The 25058-nt window shown below is 39.1% G+C and overlaps 1 protein-coding gene across 1 annotated transcript in view; it reads left to right on the top strand.

The window, feature by feature from the left end:
• Positions 1-10613: 10613 nt before the first annotated feature.
• The window catches only part of LOC148009592 (RNA recognition motif (RRM)-containing protein), a 94655-nt gene continuing 80210 nt past the window's right edge, over positions 10614-25058 (top strand). Inside the window, exons 1-3 of the mRNA XM_087672983.1 lie at positions 10614-10956; positions 11037-11146; positions 11320-11460. Of these exons, the coding sequence (XP_087529109.1) occupies positions 10784-10956; positions 11037-11146; positions 11320-11460 (424 nt within the window). The 5' untranslated portion in view covers positions 10614-10783. The remainder of the gene's footprint in view (positions 10957-11036; positions 11147-11319; positions 11461-25058) is intronic.

Below are 25058 nucleotides of genomic sequence, written 5' to 3'. Positions count from 1 at the left end.
TGAGCAAGAAGTAGCCCATTGTGGCTAGTTCTAGTTGTGAAGCTAAGTATATGACAACTCTCACAACTAGGGTTAAGTGTGTTTGGCTCAGATGTCACTTGGCTCACATGGAATCAAATGTTCTATACATGTACTAAGCACATTGAGGTGCACTATCATTATGTCAAGGAGAGACCCTCTACAAGAGAGATCACCTTGGCATATACACTAACATAGGACAACCTTGCATATCTATTTACAAAGGCTTTGCCTCATGAGATGTTTAAATTTTTCTCAATGATTTGGTCTTATTTGCTTTGTGGATTTATCTAATCCACCAAGCATGGCATTTCCCTATACATTCCTCACTCTGTAGGAGGTTTTTTCCCATGGCCTTGTATATATGCCTATATAGTTTTATGCCATACCTAATGGTGTAAATCTTGTCTATTGATACCTCTCAATGCATTTTGAGTTGTGCTCTCTCAAACTTCTTCTCTAAGTTATGTGCTTGCATTTCTACAACCCTAAACTAAGAGAGGAGCTACATCTATGCACAACATGTGTAAAATTGTGTTACCTCTTAATGCACTTTGAGTTGTGCTCTCTCAAACTTCTTCTCTAAGTTATGTGCTTGCGTTTCTACAACCCTAAATCTAAGAGAGGAGCTACATCTATGCACAACATGTGTAAAAGTGTGTTACAAACATCATTTTATGGTTATGGCTACTTTTGGATTTGGATATGTGATGTCCCATGGTTATAATAGTAGAAAAACTTATGGATTATGGTGGTTTAGCACATTGGGATCTCCATCCAATGCTCCTTAGCATTCTATAAAATGCAAAAAACTCACTTTGCAGGTGGAGTTCCTATGCTCCTAAGGGAGATGGGTGTTTGTGTTATTTATGGATCACTCAAGTACCTAAGAGGGCAAAAGGCTGAGTGTAAATACCCCTATTACGTAGGACAGCTCTAGAGGCGTAGGGAAGCTTAGTGGAGCCCTAAGCCAAAACATACCCTCTTTGTCTACAAAAGGAATGTGATCACATACATCCCAACCTTGTGAGATTGGAAGTTCCTATCCTAAACTAGATGATTGTCTTTTATGAGACGAGACAGATTTTTAACCACTTTGTGAATGATGGTTAAGAACGATCCTATATGCTTCTTTCACTATCTCAAATTTATTCTTTTATTTTGTCTTAAGTGCCTATGATCATGCACATAAAAATAATTAATAGAAATAACAAAATTTTACAATAATATTAGAATATCAAATTTAACTCATAATCCTTACTCCAACCAGGTTATTATCGCTTGGTTATTCATCATTACATGGGATTACCGCGTCTTCAAGTTGGCATACAACTACCATAACTTTGGGTTGTGTGAGCTGTGAGGCTTCTTTGGGTTGTGCTTAAATCTTGGGTTTAACCTTAACTTCAGTGCACTTTGTTATTGATGAAAGCTTGTACAATCTCTCTACGTCTCTTCAAGACCATGGAAATAGTCTTTTGAGCATGATCCTCACAAAAACATGCACAAACGATCTTTAAAACCCATGCATGTTATTACTTAAAGACACAATAGAGCTATACCAATTATCAGTCATTTTTGTGACCTTATTTTGAAGTTGTTTGGACCTTTCGATACTCTCCAAGGCTTATAGTAAGTGACTTGAGAGTAGAAGATAGTATAAATAGAACTGAAACAATGTAATGCTTAAATTTTTATAAGCAAAAAAGAGGCAAGGAGTAGCAAAGATTTTAGTGTAGATTTCTCTCAAGCCTAATCATGAATCTTAACCTACATAGCACTATTGGAATCCTTGGCAATAATAGAACAAGTTCCAAGGGTTTGGCCTAGCTCGTAGGGAAGAAAATGCATGGTTTCTTGCCCAATATGGAATGTTTATATAGACTTTAGGAGAGAAGAGCCTGACATGTTTTCTATCCACTTTGCTTTTTTTGAAACTCTATTTTAAAATTAGGCCTAGTTGAGCATGACTTTCCTAAAAGTATATCTTTCTTTTTGGCTTCTTTATTTTTGCACAAAAGCTAATTTGCATTTCCTCTTTTCCATCCTAATTTGTTTTTTCCTTCTCCCATTTTTTTATAAACTCAAAAGTGCCTTTGCCTTTATTCTTATAGGTAAGGTCTAACATGCTTCCAATGTTAGATTAACATGTTGTAAAATTGTAGGGTAACTAGCTTTTTGAGATGGAGATGTGTATACTAGTAATTTCTCTCATCTTCGCCATTGAGTGGCCCAATTTAAAATATGATTTTTTTTTTAAAATCGTTACATGTTAATTTTTACTAAGTACACCTAAGTTTAACAATTTGTAATTTTGCAAATGTGGCAAGTATTCACATTTCATTAATGAAACCACTTATGCAACTTTTTTCATACATTGATTAACTTGTTTCTAAGCATACATTGTTTTATTGAAGTGAATTGAGTAATGGAGACATTATATCCTCCCTCCCTTAAAGAAATCAAGTTGTCCTCATCTGAAGAAGAACTAGAGGTGTTCTTTTATAAGGTTTACCTAATTGAACCAAGTGGCATCCTCTTCCTCAAGGGGGTCACTCAAAAATATGTAAGCATATCATGTGGATTCAAAATAATGGATATTTCAAATACCAAATTTACACATTTTTTACATTCAAAAAATGCCATATAAAGGAGTCATTTACAAATTGAATAGAAAAGGGATATGTTTTATTTTTTAGAAATTCACAAATAAGGATATTTTTAAATAGGCCTTGAATGGATGCAATATACATTGTTTATATATAGTGAACCACATGAGTCCTCTTCATGATAATCCTTCCATTATAGAGGTGTTTCCTTAGGATCTGGCTCCTTAAAGGGGTTTTCCTTGTCTCTAGGATTTTCTCAAGTTGTTGCATCTCTAGAATTCCTTAGGCCGATATGACTATTTGCTCATCATCAAGTATATATTCAAGGTTAGATACATACAATTTGAATAGACTTATATGGAAGTTTAAGCTTATAAGCTTATTTTTCCTCTCTTTTTTTTTTACTCTATAAGGTACACAATATCTCGGCTTAAGCTTTTTGTATTTCCCCAAGGATAGTGAGCTTGCTTCGGATCTTAATCTTAGGAGAACCATAGCACCTTCCTTGAATATTCATGCGAATCTTTCAAGGTTTGCATAAACTTTCTATTAATCTTGGGCAGCTTTGATGTCACATCAAATAGGGTGAATCTATTGGTCTATTTGTTCAAGCATGACCTTGGATCCTTCCACCACCTTAAGAGTGGGGTTTGAAAATTTCAAGGGTATGCAGTGTTCCTGCCCATACAAATCTTGAAATGGGGAAATTTTGATTGTCTATAGTTGATAAGTATCATTGTAGGCAAATTCCACAAGAGGTAGATACTCAATCCACTATCTTGATTCCCTATCGCCATAATAAGATCTTAAGATATCCTTAATGTTTTGTATCTTACAATTATTTTTTCAACTTGCTAGGTGAAAATCCCTTGAGCTCATGCATCACTTGGATTTTATAATTTTCATGGGCTTTATTTGATAAAAATAGATTCAAAATAATTTTCTTATCCAAAAATTACATGTGTTGGATAATTGCTCTAATTTCTACTTCTTCTATCCTTCTAAATTTTTAAATTTGTGTCATACTTTTGAGTGCTTCCTTTGTCATTCCTTTCCAAGAGGGTTTAACACTACCTCCCTTCTAGACTAATGCAAGTCCCATGGCACATTGTAGTCCAATGGGAATCAATGTGCGGCCAATGTTGGTTGGTCATATAAAGGGTAACTACTAGTAACACTATAATTTTAGGCCATTGTTAGTGTGGATGGGGATGAGCTCTTGCTTAGTTCTCCAAGGGTTGGCTTGTGTTGAGGTAAAGGGGGAGAGAGAGAGAGAGAGAGAGAGAGAGAGAGAGAGAGAGAGAGAGAGAGAGAGAGAGAGAGAGAGAGAGAGAGAGAGAGAGAGAGAGAGAGAGAGAGAGAGAGATTATGTGGGCTATCAATGTTGTTAGTTTAGATGAGCTAATCTTCAAACTAAGTTCTCATTACATAAGAATTTGTGCACTTTTGAAGGGTATATGTCTATCTTATCATGTTGTGCTTGCTATCCACGTGCAAGTTCAATTCGGAGATGGATCAAAGTCATTTTCACATAACCTAAAGTTGTCTTCTAGCTTATTTGCATTGACATTGAAAATTAGAGAAAAGTCGTACACGCCATGTTGCCCAAAGTCATAGTCAACTCCATGCCTCCTAGGATAAGACATAAACGTGGGATTCCCTTGTTCAAAAGGTAATGAGCTACAGAAGGCTACTCATGCTTCCATGTTGTCGTCTAGGATATTCCTTCACCATGATGGTTAAGATTTTAGCCCTTCACGGGGTTCAGTACCTTGAATATTTTATCCTACCAATGGTCGATTGGTTCTCACTACCACACTCTAGGATGTTGAGTCTTTTGCTCTAGCCATTTCTTCCCTCGTCTTGAGGATGCCTAAATTATCTTCTACATCAGCATGAGTGGCAATACATTTTTGAGTTCATGGGAAAAGTAAAAGGAAAACTGCATAGGGAATTTCTGAGCCTCCCAATACTCCCAAGTGTCGAGTTTCATATCCCAATGAAATAAAATGTACTCTCCTCTCTGTGGGAAGGGTATATCTGGTACTAGTTGGACTAAGGTGGTGAGCCTTCTTCTACTTCTCTCCACCCTCATCCTTCTTCTTTGCATGGCTTCGGTAATTCCCTCTGAAATGTGCAAGTGCCTTTTCAGTTTCTATGGCAGTTTTGGTTGTAGGGATAGTTATTCCTTGAGTTCTTCTTATTTCCAATCTAACTCAAGTGAAAGGGATGATGCTGGTGGCTATTCCAAGATTTGAGTGGGTTCTTTATTAGTTACCACCCAATTGGCCTTAAATCTTTTGTTAGGAGTCCAATTTTCCCAAGTTGTTGCACCTACTCTTCTTGGTCATCCTATATGCGTGGTGAGTTGCAGTTTCTTCTTAAGATTATCCACTATGTCCTCCTCACAAAAGCAATTGAGAGGAGAAGCCAACCGTTGGGCCCACAATTTCGACACTTGCACTTAGTGCATGATCACAAGGACGATTGACCAAAGAAAGACACATGTCTTATCAAAGCCTACAATAGGTCAGATTAGTAGTAATAATAATACTGACCTCTTTTGAGTTGGAAGTATGGAGTGCTTAGAATGATTCTTGCCTTCTTTATGATCTTCATAGAATGAAATCCAACATCTAAAATCAAGTTAAATGATGCACCTCCATTATGGAACTAGTAGTACCTCTCGCTCTCTCCCCCTCATGGCAGTTAATGACTTACATAGTGCAAGCCTTTTTTACAAAGTATGTCACAATAAAAGTGATCACTGCAAGTGCTTATTGTGGTTCCACATAAAGAGCATGGACTACATATATCAATGTTTATGCATCAAGTGATACTACTAGTCGGTAACTTGTCATAAAGAAAGCATGGATTACATGTATTAATGTCTTCACTTCATGGCTTTCTTCTCCCTTGAGCTTAGGATAGTTTCTCAAATAGTGCGTTTGCATCAGTCCACCAAAGGGCGACACTCCAAAAGTCATGACGTATGACTAAGCCACATACGAAACTAAGTTGTGTTGCTCTAAAGCCTTGCTAACTTTGATATAGATATGGATGGTCAATAGTCTTTAGGTTTATCTGATTCAAATATGCACTAGAGTAAGCCACATATAATACTATAAATAGCTCTAAATAAGGCAACAAATATGGTTGAGCATCTTATAACAATGATGGTATTTATGTGATTTCGCTTAACATGTTGATACCTAGCTCACTAGGCTTGGCTTTCAGTATTCACAATAGTACATATCTCACTATGTTTTGTGACTAACATGACCTATTAGGTTGCTCCCAAATTGAGAATTATATTTTTTTAATGTATTTAGATGAAAATATTTTCATTATGTTTTACAATGTTAAAATAGACACATGTTGGATTATTAAGCAAAATCAGGTTGAAATATTAAATTGTATATAATTTTTCTAAATGTCTTGATTCTTAAGCCAAGATGTGACGTTACATCATTAGTAAATCTTGTTTTGTTTAAGGTTAAAAGGTGGTAGCTCATATAAGATGTTTTGTAAGGTATTCTTTAAAATAGACCACGTTCTCTCTCATTTAAAAATTTGTAGTATGATGTTTCTATACATTTAGCAATGGGTGGTGACACTCTTTGTTGCCTATGTAGTTTGATACTTCTAAAGCTTCTCATTGTCTTCCCATCAAAGTTGTTAGTTGAAAGCTCGTATGTTGAACTTCCTAATCTTCTTGATCATGGTAATAGTGCGTACATATATATAATTGGTAGTGGAGCAATAGTAAATGCTTAAGGGTAAACTTAACAAAAACATATTAGCTTGCATCTACATATACCTTTTAGTTGAATCCAAAGTCTATTTTAAATCTACTTTGTGAATGGTCAATTGTATGTATACTTAGTGTTGATTATGTGAAGTTTTACATTTTCATGACAAAATTGATATAAGTCCTTAGGGTTTAGTTCTTCTAACATCTTTGTAGGTGCAACCGGGATGACAACCGGGTCCCATGATGACACATGCAATACATATAAGAAGGCAAGGTCTACACCTTCTGATGCAGGTAACACCTAGACTCTTCACCCAATTAGACCTAGAATGGCTACTACTAGGGACTACCATTGACGAAATTCAACAATTTTGTATAGTTATATTTATTTCAATGTGCATTTATTCTTGATCAAAATCATGCCCAAAGGATCTTTGTGAGATTGTAATTTCCAAATAATTTTTAGATTTTTTAAAATTTGTTTATAGTTCATATATCATTTGATGTGTTTGATGCAGTTACTTAATTCTATTTTCAAGATTTTTTGTGTTTTTATTTTCACATTCTAAATGACATGTTTTATTGTACCAAAATTGGTTACTATTTGTTAAAAATTGCACATTCAACTTAACTATATAACTTATTATTCTTATGTATGGTCATATTTTCTCATAACAATTAAGATGCATTATTTTTTTAATTCTATGCTTTCCCTTAAATTAGTCATTGAATTTAATGTGATTTATTGAATTAGTTATTTAATATTTCAATAATATGATTCAAGTTATTGGAGGAAAATGTTACCTACACTCACTGTACGCACACGCACACACACACACACACACACACACACACACACACACACACACACACACACACACACACACACACACACACACACACACACACACACACACACACACACACACACACACACACACACACACACACACACACACACACACACACACACACACACACACACACACACACACACACACACACACACACACACACACACACACACATGAAGGTGCAAAGTCAAAGCAACCGTGTAAAACCCTAAACCCCGATCCAAACCTTAGGTGTGTTTCTCTCATCAAAACTTTGGGCCCCATAACACTCGCTTGGCCCCCAACTCTTATGCTAAAATTTATTTTGTGAATGCTTTCATTCCTTGGCTACATTGGTGGTTGAATATACATCATGATGAGTAATGAGCAATTTATCACAAGCTCCATCTAGTGGGTTATGGTGTGATATAAAACGTTATACATTGGGGCAAGAAGCAAGGAGGGGTGCTATCATATCTACTCTACCCTATTGTAGTTCCTCTCATCTCTCCACTCTATTATGATGTCATGCATGGATATGAGAAATGTATACCTGAGAGAGAGAGAGAGAGAGAGAGAGAGAGAGAGAGAGAGAGAGAGAGAGAGAGAGAGAGAGAGAGAGAGAGAGAGAGAGAGAGAGAGAGAGAGAGAGAGAGAGAGAGAGAGAGAGAGAGAGAGAGAGAGAGAGAGAGAGAGAGAGAGAGAGAGAGAGAGAGAGAGAGAGAGAGAGAGAGAGAGAGAGAGAGAGAGAGAGAGAGAGATCTTCATGTTGCCTTTTAACTCGTTACATCCTTCGATACCTTGATGGTTGGAGAATAATCATGACAAAAGCCCCATATTTTCTAGCATTACTAATGCTTGAGTTTATTATTTTCTATGGATCGGACCATGCATTGACAATGCGGTATGCATGGTTGATATAGCAAGGTTGTGTACAAGCAACATAGCTAAAGAGGTGATCCAACAATGCCTTTTTAAAGATGCAACCATGTAGATGCACTTTTTGAACTCTTTTTGAAAGGTGACCGTGTTGATGCAACCATATAGATGTACTATTTCAACTCTTCTCGAAATGCAATCATGTTGATGCAACCACGAAGTGCACTTTTTCGACTATTTTTGAAAGGCACAACCATGTAGATGCAACTTTTTCATTTGTTTTTGAAATGTCCAACCATGTAAATGCACTTTTTCAACTATTTTTGAAAGGCAATCATGTTGATATGGCCATCATTGAAGGCAAGACTGTTAGCGTATAAATATTAATATTTCATCACGATTAAGGCTTTATGTAATTGTTTCATCATTGAATTGGTATAGTAGCATTTGTTACCTTGGTCATTGTGCAACCTCTTAAATGGTTTGGATGTTTGTAAATCACAAATGCAGGTATCCTCCCTTTATAAGTAACAAAACAACCTATCAAGCCCCCACCCCCACCCTTGCCATCCCCCTCCCCCCCACCTTTGGCCTGCGTCCCCTTCCCTCCCAAATCCTTACGTTCACTCCCTCAACCCATTGGAACCACAGGGTAGGCTGCTCCCCTCTCTCTCTTGTAGACCAATGCGGCGAGGTGGGGTAGAGTGGAGGCACTTAGTGGCACTAGGCCTTCTCTCTCTCTCTCATAGAGGTAGTGCAAGTAATGGTAATGGGCCAAAACCAACGCAGGAGGTGTTAGGTAGGCGTGGTTGGAGGTAGTGTTGATGGCAAAGGAGATAGTCAATATGAGAGAGAGAGAGAGAGAGAGAGAGAGAGAGAGAGAGAGAGAGAGAGAGAGAGAGAGAGAGAGAGAGAGAGAGAGAGAGAGAGAGAGAGAGAGAGAGAGGGAGGGAGGGAGGGAGGGAGGGAGGGAGGGAGGGAGGGAGGGAGAGAGAGAGATTGTAATCTTGTACTTTTTTCATTATAAATACAAGTACTATTATGAAAAAAGAGAGTAATATTTTCACACAAAAATTTATGGAAGAGAAAATATAAAGACATATATATGTGTGTGTGTGTGTGTGTGTGTGTGTGTACACAAAGAAAGAGGGATTGCAATCTTGTACTCTTTTTTCATTATTAATACAACTACTATTACGAAAAAAGAGAAATATTTTAACACAAATATATGGAAGAGAAAATATAAAGACATATGTGCGCGCATGCGTGCACACACACACACACACATAGAGGAAATAAAAATTTTCCTCTCACTCATTCTCTCTAATTTGTTTCACTCCCCCTCTCTCTCTCTCTCTCTCTCGATGTTTCTACCCTCTTTTCTTTAAACTAACTCTCTCTCTCTCTCTCTCTCTTTTCTTTTCACACACACACCCACACACACACACACACTCTCTCTCTCTCTCTTAATGAGCATCAAATCAAGCACATGCGAATGTAGTGCCGACAATCAACAATCAACAACGAGCATCAAAGCAAGCACATGAGAAGGTAGTGCTGACGATCGACAATCGACAACGAGAGAGAGAGAGAGAGAGAGAGAGAGAGAGAGAGAGAGAGAGAGAGAGAGAGAGAGAGAGAGAGAGAGAGAGAGAGAGAGAGAGAGAGAGAGAGAGAGAGAGAGAGAGAGAGAGAGAGAGAGAGAGAGAGAGAGAGAGAGAGAGAGAGAGAGAGAGAGAGCAAACGAACGTAGCTCAGTTGGTTAAGTTAAATGCATGGTGACTAGATGGTCTCGAGTCAGTTCCTATCTCTGCGCGATCATTGATAGGAATGTAAAAGGGAACATTGGAACCTGGCTTAGCAGGTTAATAAAACAAGTGGCTTACCACTAGGCTAGCCACCAGATTATGAAAAGAAAAGAGAGAGGGCCTTGCCTTGCTCAACCCCCATCCCTCTCTACTACCTTGTCCGAATCCCCCCCACTAGAGACAGAGAGAGAGAGAGAGAGAGAGAGAGAGAGAGAGAGAGAGAGAGGGTTGACCAAACGCATGTAGCTCAGTTGGTAAAGTTGAATGCATGGTGACTAGATGGTCTTGAGTTCAATTCCTACCTTTGCGCAATCATTTAGTATAGGAACATAAAAGGGAACATTGGAACTCAGCTTAGTGGGTTAATAAAACAAGTGGCTTACCACCAGGCTAGCTAGTAGATTATGAAAAGAAAAGAGAGAGAGGGCCTTGCCCTGCTCAACCCTTGTCCCTCTCTACTACCCTACCCAACTCCCCCCCATTGTGTTGAGAGAGAGAGAGAGAGAGTATGAGTACGTGTGTGAGAAGGCTTATTAAAATTTGAAAAGCATTCGATGGGCATCTGTTAGGTTCGAGAAGTCATGTGGAGGTTCAAAGATCATCCAACCATGCACCAAAATAATTTTATTTCGAATTGATTTGAAAAGGTTTATTCCAAATTGAAAAAGTTTGAGTACAGGTCACTTTGAGAAGTCCTCTAGACATTCGAAGACACGAACCAACAATGAAAATAAGATAGAGAATAGAGAAGAGATTCACTTGAGCGTGTCCTGGTCCTCACCCTCTTCTTCGCGAGCCCATTTGTGCCAGGGTTCAAATAATTCTCATTTGTGTGTGTGTGTGTGTCTCTCTCTCTCTCTCTCTCTCTCTCTCTCTCTCTCGATGAACCCGTTAACGCAGGTGAAGAATACACAGAAGATTACAGCTCGGGAAGCAGCCCTTGGTATTTCTGAAGAAGCCTCCTGGCACGCTAGGTACAAGGACTCCGCCTACATCTACGTCGGCAACTTCTCATTTGAGCTCACAGAAGGCGACCTTCTAGCTATATTTGCACAGTAAGTTGCGGCATTCGGCGTTAATTTCTAAATCGATGTGCATGCTCTTTCCTTAAATCATCTTCTTCGTCCTTCGCAAGGTATGGCGAGATAGTAGATATCAATCTTCTTCGTGACAAAGCAACAGGGAAGTCACGGGGTTTTGCTTTCATTGCCTATGAAGATCAACGTAGTACCGTTCTTGCCGTAGGTGAGTACTCAATCTTCATTAACTGTCACATATTGAAAGCTTGCAAAGGAGCATAATCTAGTAAACTTGCAAAGGAGCATAATCTTTATATGGCTTTCGTGTCCAACGTGTTATATCGCATTCAATCTCTTTTTTCAGACTTCGGGTTAATATATATTATCGACATGATGTAGACTTTTCAGAAACGTTAATGGACTGGTCACGGATTTGCTGTAAACCAGCGGCCAAGAGACCAGGGAAGATGCATGTTCAACCGACTGAGTGTCTTGGTGGCTATGAACATTTGTTAACCAAAGCTTGTACTGCATTAATAGGTAACTGCTGAATGACATTTGGCCAATGTTTGTCGCCAAGTGCTGAATGACAATTTTGCAACTGTCAATTTCATGGACTTTTTTCGCATCAAGCACATGGCCTCCTCAGCCTCCCTTCTAGTCTCCTTCTCTAGCTAGTTGCGATCTATTGCCTTGGAAAGCAATAAGATTTCTTATGTGAAATGCTGTATGCAATGTACGAGAAAGAGCTTCATGTTGTGATTGATGCTTTAATAAAGCAGATACATTACTTGTATGGCTTGAAGTTTATATCATGGATTGATTGATCATTATTCTTATATCTGTTTGTAGGGCAATCTTAGAGGGTAGTAAAACTAGGTGGGTTGCCCTAATGTAAGAGTTTGCTTTGAGATTTATCACTTCAAGGGATCCACTAATCTAATTCCTGACGCACTCGGTTGGATACTTGAAGTGAACGCCTTGTCTATGATTAAGATCTCAAAGGTTTCTCTCTCTCTTTGGTGGTTATGTTCCAATTGCCATTTTGGCAAAGTTGGGAACGATATTGAACATGGTTGTAACTTACATAGAGGCCTAGACATTTTGGAATCCTAAGTGAGTAATGTCGGAGCGATAGGACAAAGATTGGCAACCTAAGTGAGTCATGCCGAAGTGATAGGACAAAGATAAGTGTTTTATGTAGAGTGCACCATTGTTTTGCGAGAGAAAAGGTTGTGTCTCAGCAATCTACGATGGTCAACAAAAGATTTTGTTTGAATTTCATGATGTTTCTAGGGTGGGGCAACTAGGCATGTAGAGAACCATGAAATTGGTTAAGAGATGTTTATATTGGTGAAAAATTGAAGTTGTAGAAAGAGCTATGTAAAAAGTGTAATCTGCACTAAGTGAATAAGGTCGGGCATCTTTAAGACTGGTTCACTTCATCCATTGGAGATACTTGATACCAAGTGACAAGCATCTCAATGGTCTTAATTATTGGTTTAGTGCCTAACTTATTGTTAAAGTCACCTCTTGGATGACCGGGCACATTGGTAGGTGGACGAATAAGTGCAGGTAGTACGGGCAGCAGGGCATGTCAGGCAGTGGGAAAACCTACCAGACAGCCTGCCACATAAGCAGGGCAGTTAGCCAGCATTTATGACCAACCTACTCCTTATTTCCCCATCCCAACAGCCTATTCATAGGTGGCTGCATAGTTTTTTTCATATGTGTATGTTTGAAATGCCAAACGTTTGCAAATGTATGGTGTGGAGAAAACCTATGGAAAAAAAAACATACTTTGCTCTAGTGGAAAAAGAAAGGCAGGTAATGTCATGTTTCAGCTTGTTTTTCTCTTGTATTCAGCATGCTTGTTAAGAATGAACACAAACAAGCTTTGTGTCATTGCAAAAAAGCCGATTTACCTACTTGTGTGCTTTCATTTGCGATCCATGGACATTTTTTTTCCTTCTCTCTTGGTCTTTCCATATGGATTTTGAAGAAGTTTCTTCCTTTCCTATAGGTTGTGGGGATGGGAAGATAAAAATGCCAAGAATGGGATGTTATCATTGTTCTCCAAAAGTATCTGAGAGGCATGTGTACAATGAAATCCAAGACTTGCACTTTTGATCTTTTCAACGTTCATGGTTTGAACTCAAAGTTTTAAGTTTAGATTATAATTCTAGTATGTACATTATATATCCTTATTTTTTTGAAAGTATGGAAAATTTAAGGATCATGTATGGTTCACCCAAGGTTAGCGAACCATACTTATTCCATAGTTCCATAGGTATGTGTATGCCCTATGGTAATGTATGGAGAAATCTATGGCAGTTGCTATGCATGGTCTTCAACTCAGTTTTGTACTTGAGAGTGTGAGGTGACAAGGTCGAGTGTGTACACATAACAACCCTTGTATCTGTCTGCCCCAGTCTAGTTAGTGTTCAACATTCTTAATTTTGGAGTTCTCTCCATCTCTTTCGTTCTCTCTTTTTTTCTAGCTTATCTTTCTTGTTCGATCTATGCATTTGCGTTCACAAAGTTGCCATTTGACATGGTATTAGAGTAGTGAAGGGCTGATCCAAGCTGGACAGTTCTGAAGACCCGAATCTTCAATGATTTGGCCACCCAAAACAAGGAGAAAATTGGGGGTTTTGGTTGAAATGCCCTCAACAAGCAATTTCACGCGTAACCATCTTTTGTAAACCTTAGCCATTGATCTGTTGTAAACAACAAACTCTAATTCTCATTTGTTGTAAAACAAAGCTTATAGCCCAAGAGAGAGAAACAAGGAGGAGAAGAAAGAGTTTGATTCTTGGTTGTCCAACACCTTGGGATTGCTACAAAACACTCTTCTCTTACTGTTCATTGTGAAAAACTAGCAAACATGCATTTCCTTTTGTTGCTATAGCTCTCATAAGTGAGTTACTCATTTGATGAAGCTTTAGCTCAAGGTTTGCTTAATGACTTAATTGCTTTAAGTGAGCTGTTTACTAGGCGAAACTTTCAATGCAACTCAAATTTTAGGTGCAAACTTTTAATTCAATGAAAGTTTCACATTGCAACTTATTCCTTTTGCCTTGTCCTTGTACCACATAGCATATATACTTGTCCATTGTATGTGCAGTGTCAAATCCTACAACCTGTGCATAGTTGCTAAGAAATCCGTTTCATAAGGTTTGGAAACTCGTTTCATACCTAGGCATTTCATAAACGTATGGTACTCCTAATTTACACTTTCATCAATGCCATATCCTAAATGTTTTGGGACATTCATAGTCATTGTTTATCATGGATTTATTTAACATGTTGATAAGGATATTAACACTGATTGTCAAAGTTTTATTTTGAGTTGTTAAACATAATGATTGCATATATTGATGGCTCCTTTTATAGCTAAAGTTGATGTTGGGCATCGATAGTGAATCATTGTGCATGCAAATATTGATGCTATGTTGAATGTTCATTTGCATTGTATAGAATAATGAATAATTTCAATCTGTGTCTTTTATGTCACACGAGTCATTTAGTATATGTATACATAACTTTCATCTCGAATGAAACTTGTTTCTAACATTTTACGAAACTCGTATGAAACCCATGAAACCGTTTCATACCTCCTGTTTTAAAAACCCTTGGCAATTATGTTGTACAATGGTCAATATGCCAAGAGCTAGGGGTAGCAAAATTAAAGTTCATTTTAAACAAAAATATTTGTGAAGTTTAATTAAAATCATTAAGTTCATTTCTCATTTTGGTGATGTACCCCCTCTTGAAACATTACAAGTAATTCTGATTGCACATAGTTAAGATCTGACATGGCATGCAAAATAACCAGTATATGTTTTTTAATAACCAAGCATATTGTTGTTAGTATGTGTTTTCCAGTAATGAGGCATACTACTGTCATTGCATGTTCACTAGCGACCAAAGCCCATTGCCATTATTGCATGTATTGTCAATGTACAATTATTCATACATGTTTCCAAGCAATCAAGCATGCTGTTATTACTCCATGTACTACTAATGTACAATTATCCATGTATGTTTCAAAGCAACCAAGCACACTGTTGTTATTCCATATCTTAGCAATATATATATTTTTCCAAGATAGTAGTTACTGCACTAGTATACAACCAATGACAATTGTATAAATCTATGGCTATGAAAGTGGTACTCACTGCATCGGTGAATAACCAAGTAGAGTTGTAGAAAAACATGTATGCCACATTGATCATGTTAAGTCTCAAACCTCACTGTTTGCAAAGACAAAAGGGTACAACAAACCCAATAGCTTGATTTAGGCCATACAAATTGAGACTAGCCTTCCTCCTCGGAGAGGGTTGGTAATAAGGGGTAGATGATGTTTGCGTCCTCAAAGCATTCGCTACTCCATCAAACACTTGAGGAAGTTTAAAGAGTACAAGTCTAATAAGATGAGTCTCTGCAGATTGCATTTGCCGAAGTTGGTCTTGGATTTGGGTCACATGAAGTAGAAAAGATTGGACAGTATCTTTGGCCTCGAACATAATTTGTTGGAGTTGTCCATAAAGAGTGACTGCCCGCATGGGGGAAGATCATAGTTACCTGGAACGGGGAACGGGAACGAGAACGGGACCCCCTGGAACAGGGGGAACGTCCAAGGTCGGGGAACGGGAACGGGGGGAACGGCACATGTCTTAAGTGCCCCAAATATGCCCTGCATGACCCAAACTGCCCCAAAGAATGTCCCTCTAATTGCCCCAATACCCGTCAATGCATGAAATTGACCCAAATGTCCCAACATTGACTCGATTACCCCCATAGCTCCAAATTGCCTTGAATTGCCCCAATTATCCCAATTTCCCTTGAAATTAGACAATATAAATGGATGAATACCTTGGAATTGAGGATCGGCTGAAATTTGATTCTAATTTGCAAGAGTTGATAATGCAGCAAATTTGAACTTTGCATGGACTCCTAATTAGATTGTGGGTTGTCTTGACACTTTGAATCTTCAACCCGAGAGAGAGAGAGAGAGAGATTAGTGTGTGCACATTAAACAATAAGGACTATGACCCAAGTTAGAAAAAAAAAAACAAGAAAAAATGTCAATTTTCAATAAATAGGCTTGGAACGGCCGTTCCAAACAGGGAACGGCAGGGAACAGTAGGGAACGGCAAGGGGAACGGCAGGGAACGTTCCCTGGCCGTTTCACCTCCTTTGAGGGTTTGGAACGCGTTAGGCCGTTCCTACAGGCCGGAACGGCCGTTCCCTGTTTCTATGGGGAAGATGTTGCGTACAGCAGCTACAACTTTGTCTATACTTCAGAATATGTCCTGTAGGAGGTAACCATCGGGAGGACTTCTTTAGAAACACATTGAAGCAAGGCTGAATAGGCATGTGCAATGTTTGAATCCCATGCAAGCACTGCTTCCTCATGGTTGTTTTCATCAAAATCATCCGATGTCGGAGGACATTGAGGACGAGGAGGAGCTCCACATGCGATGTACCATAATCGCTTTTGCGCAAACTAAGCTTTCATCACAGCACTCCATGTGAGATAGTCAAGCCCATGTAACTTATCATCAATGGATGTGCTCGGAGGAGCCATCTATAGACAATAAGAAGATAAGGAGAGAAGAAGGTATTTGGAGAGGAAACACAGCCAAGCCACAAGCACAGATTGTAGACAATGAGAGTTCACATGCAGTGTTCACCAAAATCTGACCAAAACAAGAAGAAAATCTGCTGCAAAAAGTCAAAAAATCAGTGAGAGACTGCGTGAAACAGCAAAAACGGCCTGAGAATGCAATTGTCCAGCCAGGAGGAAATGCATAAATACCAAAATGCATGTTGGATTAGACACATAGGTAGTAGAGGTGCTGACATAGGCTGTATAGATTTTGATGTCAGCAAAAATGTAGGAAAAACAGATTGCTTGGTTGGAATAACAGTTGCTTAATCAGTAATGGTTAAAACAGCCTTGAAATAAGCAAAGAAAACACAGCAGGAGCACAGAGCCTCAAATCTGATACCATGTCAAAAGTGGATGTAGCAATGGAAGCAGAAACATGTGTTGAAATAAAGTGCTGAACACAAGACAAAAGAGAAAGGAAAGAAGGAACATTGAAGAACACAATACAAATGAGAACTCAAATATATGCTCGGGAAATGGAATCCATATATCCAACACGAGGCAGTTGCATATAATGGTGAGTTGTTGGCTGTGGGCACCGGCACTGGCTCTGAAACCGGTCTATGACTCACATAAAGTGGTAGTTCCTTCAATTAACACCTGATCTTTACACACACACACATAAGCAGAGACCTCACTCCCTCGCTCAACACCAGATTGGCCTTGAAGACCGGCGCTCCTCTTAGTATTTCTTTATCAATTAAAAGATGGAAAATTACAAAAGAATGATAATGTTCCAAAATACATAATCTATGAACAGTTGGTTTTCATCTCTTCTGAGTAAATCCCAGTTAGGGGTAAACTTATCTTCTCAAGTCTCTTTGTCATAAGAAAATTATAGCCAAAGCGCGCCTCAGAGTACTTTAAGAGATCTTTTTTAGGTGCTCTCTTGCGGAACTCACTAAGAATGAACTGATGGCTTTGGATGAAACTGATTATATCCTTGCCCTTTTGGATGAAGGGATCAATCCATGACGAGCTACCAATGACTTTCAACAAATTGCTCAAACAATGAGCAAAGCACGGGCTGAATGTGATGTGTGGATATCTCTCCTCAAGTCTCATACTTGCTGCCCTATTTGTTGCCTCACCATCAGCAATAAACTGGATTACATTTTCAGCCCCAACTTTTTCAACACCTTTTGCCCATTTCTCCACAAGCTAATCTGCACTTTTTCCTGTACTTGAGGCATCATGTGAGGAAATGAATTGCATCTTTCCTCGAAAATAAGCAACCATCCCATGGATGGATCATTTTCGAGTATCACTCCACCTATCTGCTATCAAAGAGACACAATTCTTCTCCCAACTTTCTTGCATAGTTGCCAAAGCATATTCAATTACATCCTTTTCCTTTTGCAACAAAGTGGTACGCAGTGTCTCATATGATGGAGGCTTATAGGTTAGACCATACTTGGTAATCTCTTGGACCATCTCAAGGAAGTCGGGAGATCTTATAACATTGAATGGAACATGATCATGGTAGAAAAACCTTGCCACAGCTGCATCCACCTTGTCCTTTTTACGAGGATCCCAAGCTGTTCCCAAGGTTTGTTGCTTGCTGCATTTTCCATGATGGGATTGTGAGGATGCAAAGTTCCAGGTCCCACATGCATGGCTCCATCACCCATGACTATATCATCAGCTTGTCCATGAAAAAAAGATGCATCAATTGCTTGCTTTTTCCTTGGACATGCTTTGTCTTCTTCACTTGGGTACTTTGCCAAGAGCTGCCTTCGTATTTCGGGTGTGGTATTTGGGCATAAATTTATTTGGGCTCCGATGTCAACATGACATAAGTGTTGCTTCACATGATTGGATCCTCTTGTTTTCAATTGCTCACACCTTTTGCATTTTCATTTCTTTGCACCTCCCTTTGATGCAAAATGGTCCATTTATCAACCTCGTCCCACCAACTAGGCTGAGATTGCTTATTTCCCGAACGCTTTGATCCTGAGGAAGCCACGACTTCTACAAATTCAGAAATCAAAAGCATTAGTCGACCCTCCATGATACTCAACGTGTTTTGAGAGAGAGAGAGAGAGAGAGAGCGAGAGAGCGAGAGAGCTGTAAAAACAAAGCTAAGATAGAGAGAGAGAGAGCTGTAATTATTCTGAAATGGGAGGGGGAGAGAGAGAGAGAGCTGTAATTATTCTGAAATGAGAGAGAGAGAGAGAGAGAGAGAGAGAGAGAGAGAGAGAGAGAGAGAGAGAGAGAGAGAGAGCGGGCAGCCTTCTCTTACCTAAAGGTTGAAACGAATGCACGCGAGTCGCAGCACACAGCCCCCTGCTCCCGACAATCCGACAGTTTGCATGCCAATGGCCACAATTCGGACACCTCGTGGTCACTTTCGCAGTCGCAATAGTAATTGTCACTTTTTTAATGTTTCCCTTTGGGGAACGGCAGCATCCACGTTCCCCCAACCATTCCCCCTTCACAGGCGTTCCCGCCAATGTTCCCCATGTTCCTCTCCATGTCCCCTCACATTTCCCCGGCGGTTTCGCCTTCACAGGCGTTCCCACGTAGTGTTTCCCTGTTCCTTTTACGATTGTTGGTGTGAAATGCGTTTCCACGTTCTCGAGGGGGTGGAACAACGTTCCCTTGCTACTATGCTGCAGATCCCTGAATTCATTGTTCTTACTGTCCAACATATCCTACATTTTCTATGACCAATACTCAATGATTCATGTGCAGAATTTTAGAGAAAACACAGAAATGTACATTCGATGCAATCAGCCCATCATGCGAAGCATTTTCTCTAAGAATAGAGAGAGTTGATCAGAGGGAGCAACCTCTACCTCCGTACTTGAGTTAGAGATGTAGAAGTACTCTCCGTGGCTGATTTTCTTGTAGCAATCTATCCTCAGCTCCTCAAAACTTCATTCTCCCATTTGCCCCTTATGCCTATTACGTTTTTTTTAATGCTTTCTCTCTCTCTCTCTCTCTCTCTTTTGGGAATTTGTGCCACATGGCATACATGTAACAATTTTCCCGTTTAAATCTTTTGGTCTAAAAGTCTTCATGATCGGTGCAAAATTTGACCTCGGCACAGACCAAAGAATTAATTCTTGTGCAAAAATGAAGATAATGATGTGAACAGATTCTGGGATCCAAAAATAGTAACTCCTTAAATTTTAGGGATGGTGACCCCTGCATTCCTCAAGTTGTTCTGAGCAACTTTTATCATTGTGACCACATCAAAAAGTGTAATGTGGCTCAGTTACGGTGACTTTTATTCCGTGAGCATTTTCACATGTGCATCTTTTGTCTTGGTCAAGCTTATTGTCCTGCACCATCTCCAGTGGCTAAAGCACATAGTCCCAAACCACTGGCATTCTATTTTTCAGTGCCCATTCAATATGGAACTGATCCTAAGGCTCAAACAAACCATTAGTCCAATTTGTCCCAATGACTGTCTCTTTTGGCCATGCAAAGATCCCGGCTTATTCCAAGAGAACTCTGGGGGTAAAAAGCAACAACAACAAAAGAAAAGAAAAATAAAATATTTATATTAGTAAATAAAAAAAGCAACTGTAAAAAGTATCACCATCTGGTGACATAACCCCCTCTTGAAAGAAGCAAGCGACCTCGATTGCATGCCACACATGCTAACAGATGACACAGGGCGATAACAAGATTCTCCATGTTATTAGTGCCATCGCATGCATCACTTGCTAACAGATGACACGGGGCAATGGTAGGAGTTTCCCCACTACCATTTGTGTCATTGTAAGTTCAAGTCTCACATAGGTGGAGGATTACTTTCTGTATCCAACTATGATTACTAGGAGCCTTTCTAATATACATGTTTTCGGATGCAACACAGGGCGGTAGCACATATGCGCGAACTATTAGTGTCACAACATGCATATTCATTCAACTGAAGTGTAACAAATACAACTTCAAAGCATTGAGATTTCATTCAATGATACACATGCTAATGCTAAATGTAAACCATACATACCAAAAATCTTCTTATAACTCTACCTTTCACTTTCCTATCCTTATGTGCTAGGATCTGCTCAGGAACTAGAATCTCATCTAATTCCTCTACTTCAGGCTGTTCCTCTTGAACCACATCTTTTGGCACTTCACCAATAAAATGCCTCAATAGGCTCACATGGAATGCATTATGAATTTTCCAATTCTTTGGCAATTTCAGCCTATATGCTATGTCATTGATCTTCTCTGAGACTTGAAAAGGGCCATAGTAATGCATACTCAGCTTTGGAAACAAATGTTCCTTGGCCTTCTGTTTTCTCAAACATGCCTTTTCAAAACGCAATAAGACCCAATCATCCTTTTTGAACAAGAGCTCCCAACGATGACTATCAGCAGCTCTTTTCTGTTTAGCTTGTGACTTTTCTAGGGCATACTTCACCTTTTTATATGCTTTTTCCCAATCTTTGCATAACGATTTGCTTCAAAGATGTTATCTGTTGTTTGCAAAATGGGAGGCAATTTCTTTCCACCTTCCACAATCTCAAAAGGTGCTTTGCCAGTAGATAAGTGTACTGTATTATTGTATGCATACTCAACCAATGGCAAGTAGTGTTCCCAAGAAGTCTTATGATCTGAAACATAACACTTGAGTAGATCTAAAATAGTCGAATTTGCTTCTTTAGATTGTCCATCAGTTTGTGGATGGAAAGAAGATGAAAATTTCAGCGTAGTACCCATGTTTTCAAACAATGCTTTCCAAAACAAGCTAGTCATTCTTGGGTCTCTATCACTCACAATTGACCGTGGCATTCCATGGTACTTGAAGATATTTTGCATAAATAACTTTACCATGTGTTTTGACTTAATCGTTTTCCTTACAGGAATGAAATGTGCCTGTTTGTTGAATGTGCAAATGATAGTCCAGATTCCATCATTCCTTGAAGAAGTTCTTGCAAGATCAAAAATGAAATCCATGGCGATACTTTTCCATGGCCTTTCTGGAATAGGCAGTGGTTGCAATAACCTTGGTGCCTTCTTTCTATCAAATTTGACCTTTTGGCATTCAAGGCAAGATGTAACATATGCATCAACATTAGATCTCAAGGCTGGCCAATAGAAGAAAGTCTCTACCGCTTTGATTGTAGCATCAATACCATGATGTCCTGCATACGGTGGAGCATGACTTTCCAATAAAACTTTTTGCCTCAACTGTTTTGTAATGCATAGTCTTCCATGCATCGTGATAAAGCCTTCTTTGAACACATAATGATCATGATGTTGGCCATTGATCAATTGTTCATAGATTTTAGAGAAATGTTCGTAATCGGCATACTGCTTTTTCATATTATCCAATTCATGGTGATAAGAAATTGAAATTGCTAAGACCTGTGGTTTGTGAGATAAAAGCTTCTGCAACTACATTCTTCTTGCCCTCCACATGCACTATTTGAAAATGGAACAGAGATAGGAAATTTGCCCAACGCAAGTGTTTTTCTGTCAATTTAGCATATGTGAGAAAGTATCTAAGTGTTTGATGATCCGTTTGCACTACAAAATCAGCACCAAGCAAATAGTGCCTCCAGCTAGAGAGTGCATGGATCACAACCAATAATTCTTTCTCATAAATTTGGTAAGTCCTTTCAATGACAGAAAGTACTCTACTCTTGTATACCACAACTCGGCCATTCTGCATTAATACAACACCAATGCTATTTCCACATGCATCACACTGCACTACGAATGGCTTAGACAGATCTGGCAAAATAACTACTGCATCTGTAGTCATTTTCCCCTATAAACATCTAAATGCTGATTTCTCTTTGTCAATCCATTGCCATTTGACATCCTTCTTTTCAAGCGCATGTAAAGGAGAAACAATCTCTCCAAAGTGTCTTACAAATCTTCTGTAGTAACAACATAGGCCAAGAAAACTGCGGACATCATGAACGGTTTTCAAGTCTGGCCTAGAGACAATTACTTCTATCTTCGCAGGATCCATCTTCACACCATCTTTAGAAACTATGTGTCCAAGGAAGTGAATCTCTTCCAAAAAGAATTCACTCTTCTTACCATTAATGAGCAATCTGTTATGCTTAAGCTCATTAAAGACTGCAACTAGGTGTTTTCTATGCTCCTCTTCATTTTTTGAAAAGATAATCATATCATCAAAGAATGTGCCAACGAAACTTCAACAAGGGTGGAAAATTCTATCCATCATCTTGTTAAACGTAGCAGGAGCATTGGTCAATCCAAACGGCATGACTAAAAATTCATACAGACCAAATGTCATTCTAAAAGTAGTCTTATGGATATCCTGTGGCTTGATTCTGATTTGATGGTACCCACTTTTCAAATCTATCCTGCTAAACATTCTTGCTCCTTGTAATCGATCAAGAATGTCATCTATCCTCGGAATCAGAAACCTATTCTTGATCATGTTTTTATTCAAGGCTCTGTAGTCAATACACATTCGCCAAGAGCTGTCTTTTTTCTGAACTAACAACATAGGTGAACAAAACGGAGAACTACTGGGCTGAATTAGTCCCTTTTCTAAAAGCTCATTAACCTGTGTCATAATCTCTTTCTGCTGCACCGCACTGACCCTGTATGGTGGCCTATTGGGCGGACTAGTCTCTAGAATAAGATCTATGGTATGATCTTTAGGCCTCCCAGGGGGTAACTCTCCTGGTAACGATTCTAGGAAACAGTCACTGAATTTATCCAAGAAAGCCCTTCTACTTTCATCTAGTATAGACACATTACTGTCAACTTCTTTAACTTACTTTGCAAAAGCCAAGTACGCAGAGATATGATTTTTCATTATAGAAGTAATTGCAGAAGCAGAAACAACTAGGACAGACTCTCCTTTAAGCTTCACATCTAACACATGAGTCTTGCCCCTATGTACAAGAGTAATCATTCTATTGTAAGTATCCAAGATAGCATGCTTCCTATGGCACCATGGGATACCCAACAGAACATCATAGCCCTCTAAAGGCATAATATGGAACTCCTCTGTGTCCACATAGTTCTGAATATGCATACGAAGTTTGTCAAGAATGGGGGTGACAGGTTCAGTATGTCGTGGGCATGCCAAATTAGCTTGTCCAACTGGTCCCATTTCCTCGGGACGTATACCGAGCTTAGCTGCCAATGCTGGTGAGATAAAGTTTGCACGAGCTCCAGGATCAAAGAAAATAAGCATTGTGAAATCTTTGATCTTTCCCCAAGCTTTGCACAATTCTGTAGAATCATCAGCTGATTGATCTCCCACCATACCAGGCACTAAGCCAATGCCAGGCTTCTTTTTACCTGGCGCATCTTTATCCTCCGCATCTTTAGAAGATTGCTATGGGCACTTAGAAGCAATATGACCTTTCTGTTCACATATAAAGCATTTACCAGCCATCATTAAAGTCTTTCTTTCTTCAAATGATTTGCCAAAAAGTGGCCTCTTCTGTCCTTTACCCCGTTTAAAAGAAGTCTGGGGTTGCTGCTGAAATCTTTTCTTCCAAAAAGACTTCTTTGTAAAGCTGGTCTTTTCTGGAAATTGCTTCTTCTTCTTGCCAGGATCCTGCTTAAACTGAGAATCCTTCTTTTTAGTGCCTTTAAAGTTGTTAGCTTTTCCTTTCAACAATGCATTTGCCACACCAGCATTTTCAATTAACTGTACCATATTTGTAACCCTAGTCTTTGTACAATAATCCCTGATGGCTTCGGGCAAACCGCAACAGTTCTTTTCAATTTGTTTTGACAAGGGCACTGTCCAGTAAGAACTCACGGGCAAAAGTGCTTTCCAAAATTTCTTATTGTACTCGTCCAAATCCTCACAATTTGCTGCGTCCAATTTATGCCATGCAGTCATGATATCGACTTCAAACGTGTTAGTTAACCATGAGGTTGCAAACAACAGTTTAACATGGACCCAAGTGGCAGGTAAATATCCTTGCATCAACAATATGTTCCACCACTGTAACGCATTACCTTTCAAAAAAGTTGCAGCCTTCTGTACCTTAGAAGTCTCGGTAAAATTCCCTCCAGTGTAAGCTGCATCAAACTACTGTATAAATGTCAAAGCTTTTAGCTTATCTTGCATACCACTGAAGGTTTCAAACTTTATTGCTTGACCACCCTCTTTATAGTCTTTAGGCTTTGCACTTTTTGGTGTCAGGTTATCATAGACAGTGGCTGTAAAAAGGGGAATCCCTTACACGCATTCTCAGTATTCATTTCACCTGTCTTAGCTGCCATATGTCCACTAGGCTGAAAAAAACCAGCCGTTGCATTTTGTACTCCATGCATCAAATAAGGACTCTGGAGAGTTTGATAACCGGGCTATAGACCAATATTAGCATAAAGTTGGTTCACTGCGTTAGTAGGCATCATTCTTGGTGGCCCTCTGGGCAAGTATCCGTGGAAAGAAGAATTTCCCTCCTTGGGGATCTTGACAATCACAGCCGACCCACCCTTTTCCTTTTGGGTATCGCACTGTCCTTCTCTTTGTGCTTCTGTTAGCCCT

This window comes from Lygodium microphyllum, chromosome 30 (assembly GCF_053477565.2).
Source record: "Lygodium microphyllum isolate KBCC chromosome 30, Lygodium_microphyllum_v1.1.10, whole genome shotgun sequence".
NCBI lineage: Eukaryota > Viridiplantae > Streptophyta > Polypodiopsida > Schizaeales > Lygodiaceae > Lygodium > Lygodium microphyllum.
The sequence above is the reverse complement of the archived record's forward strand: the minus strand, read 5'-3'. Positions and strand labels throughout refer to the sequence as shown.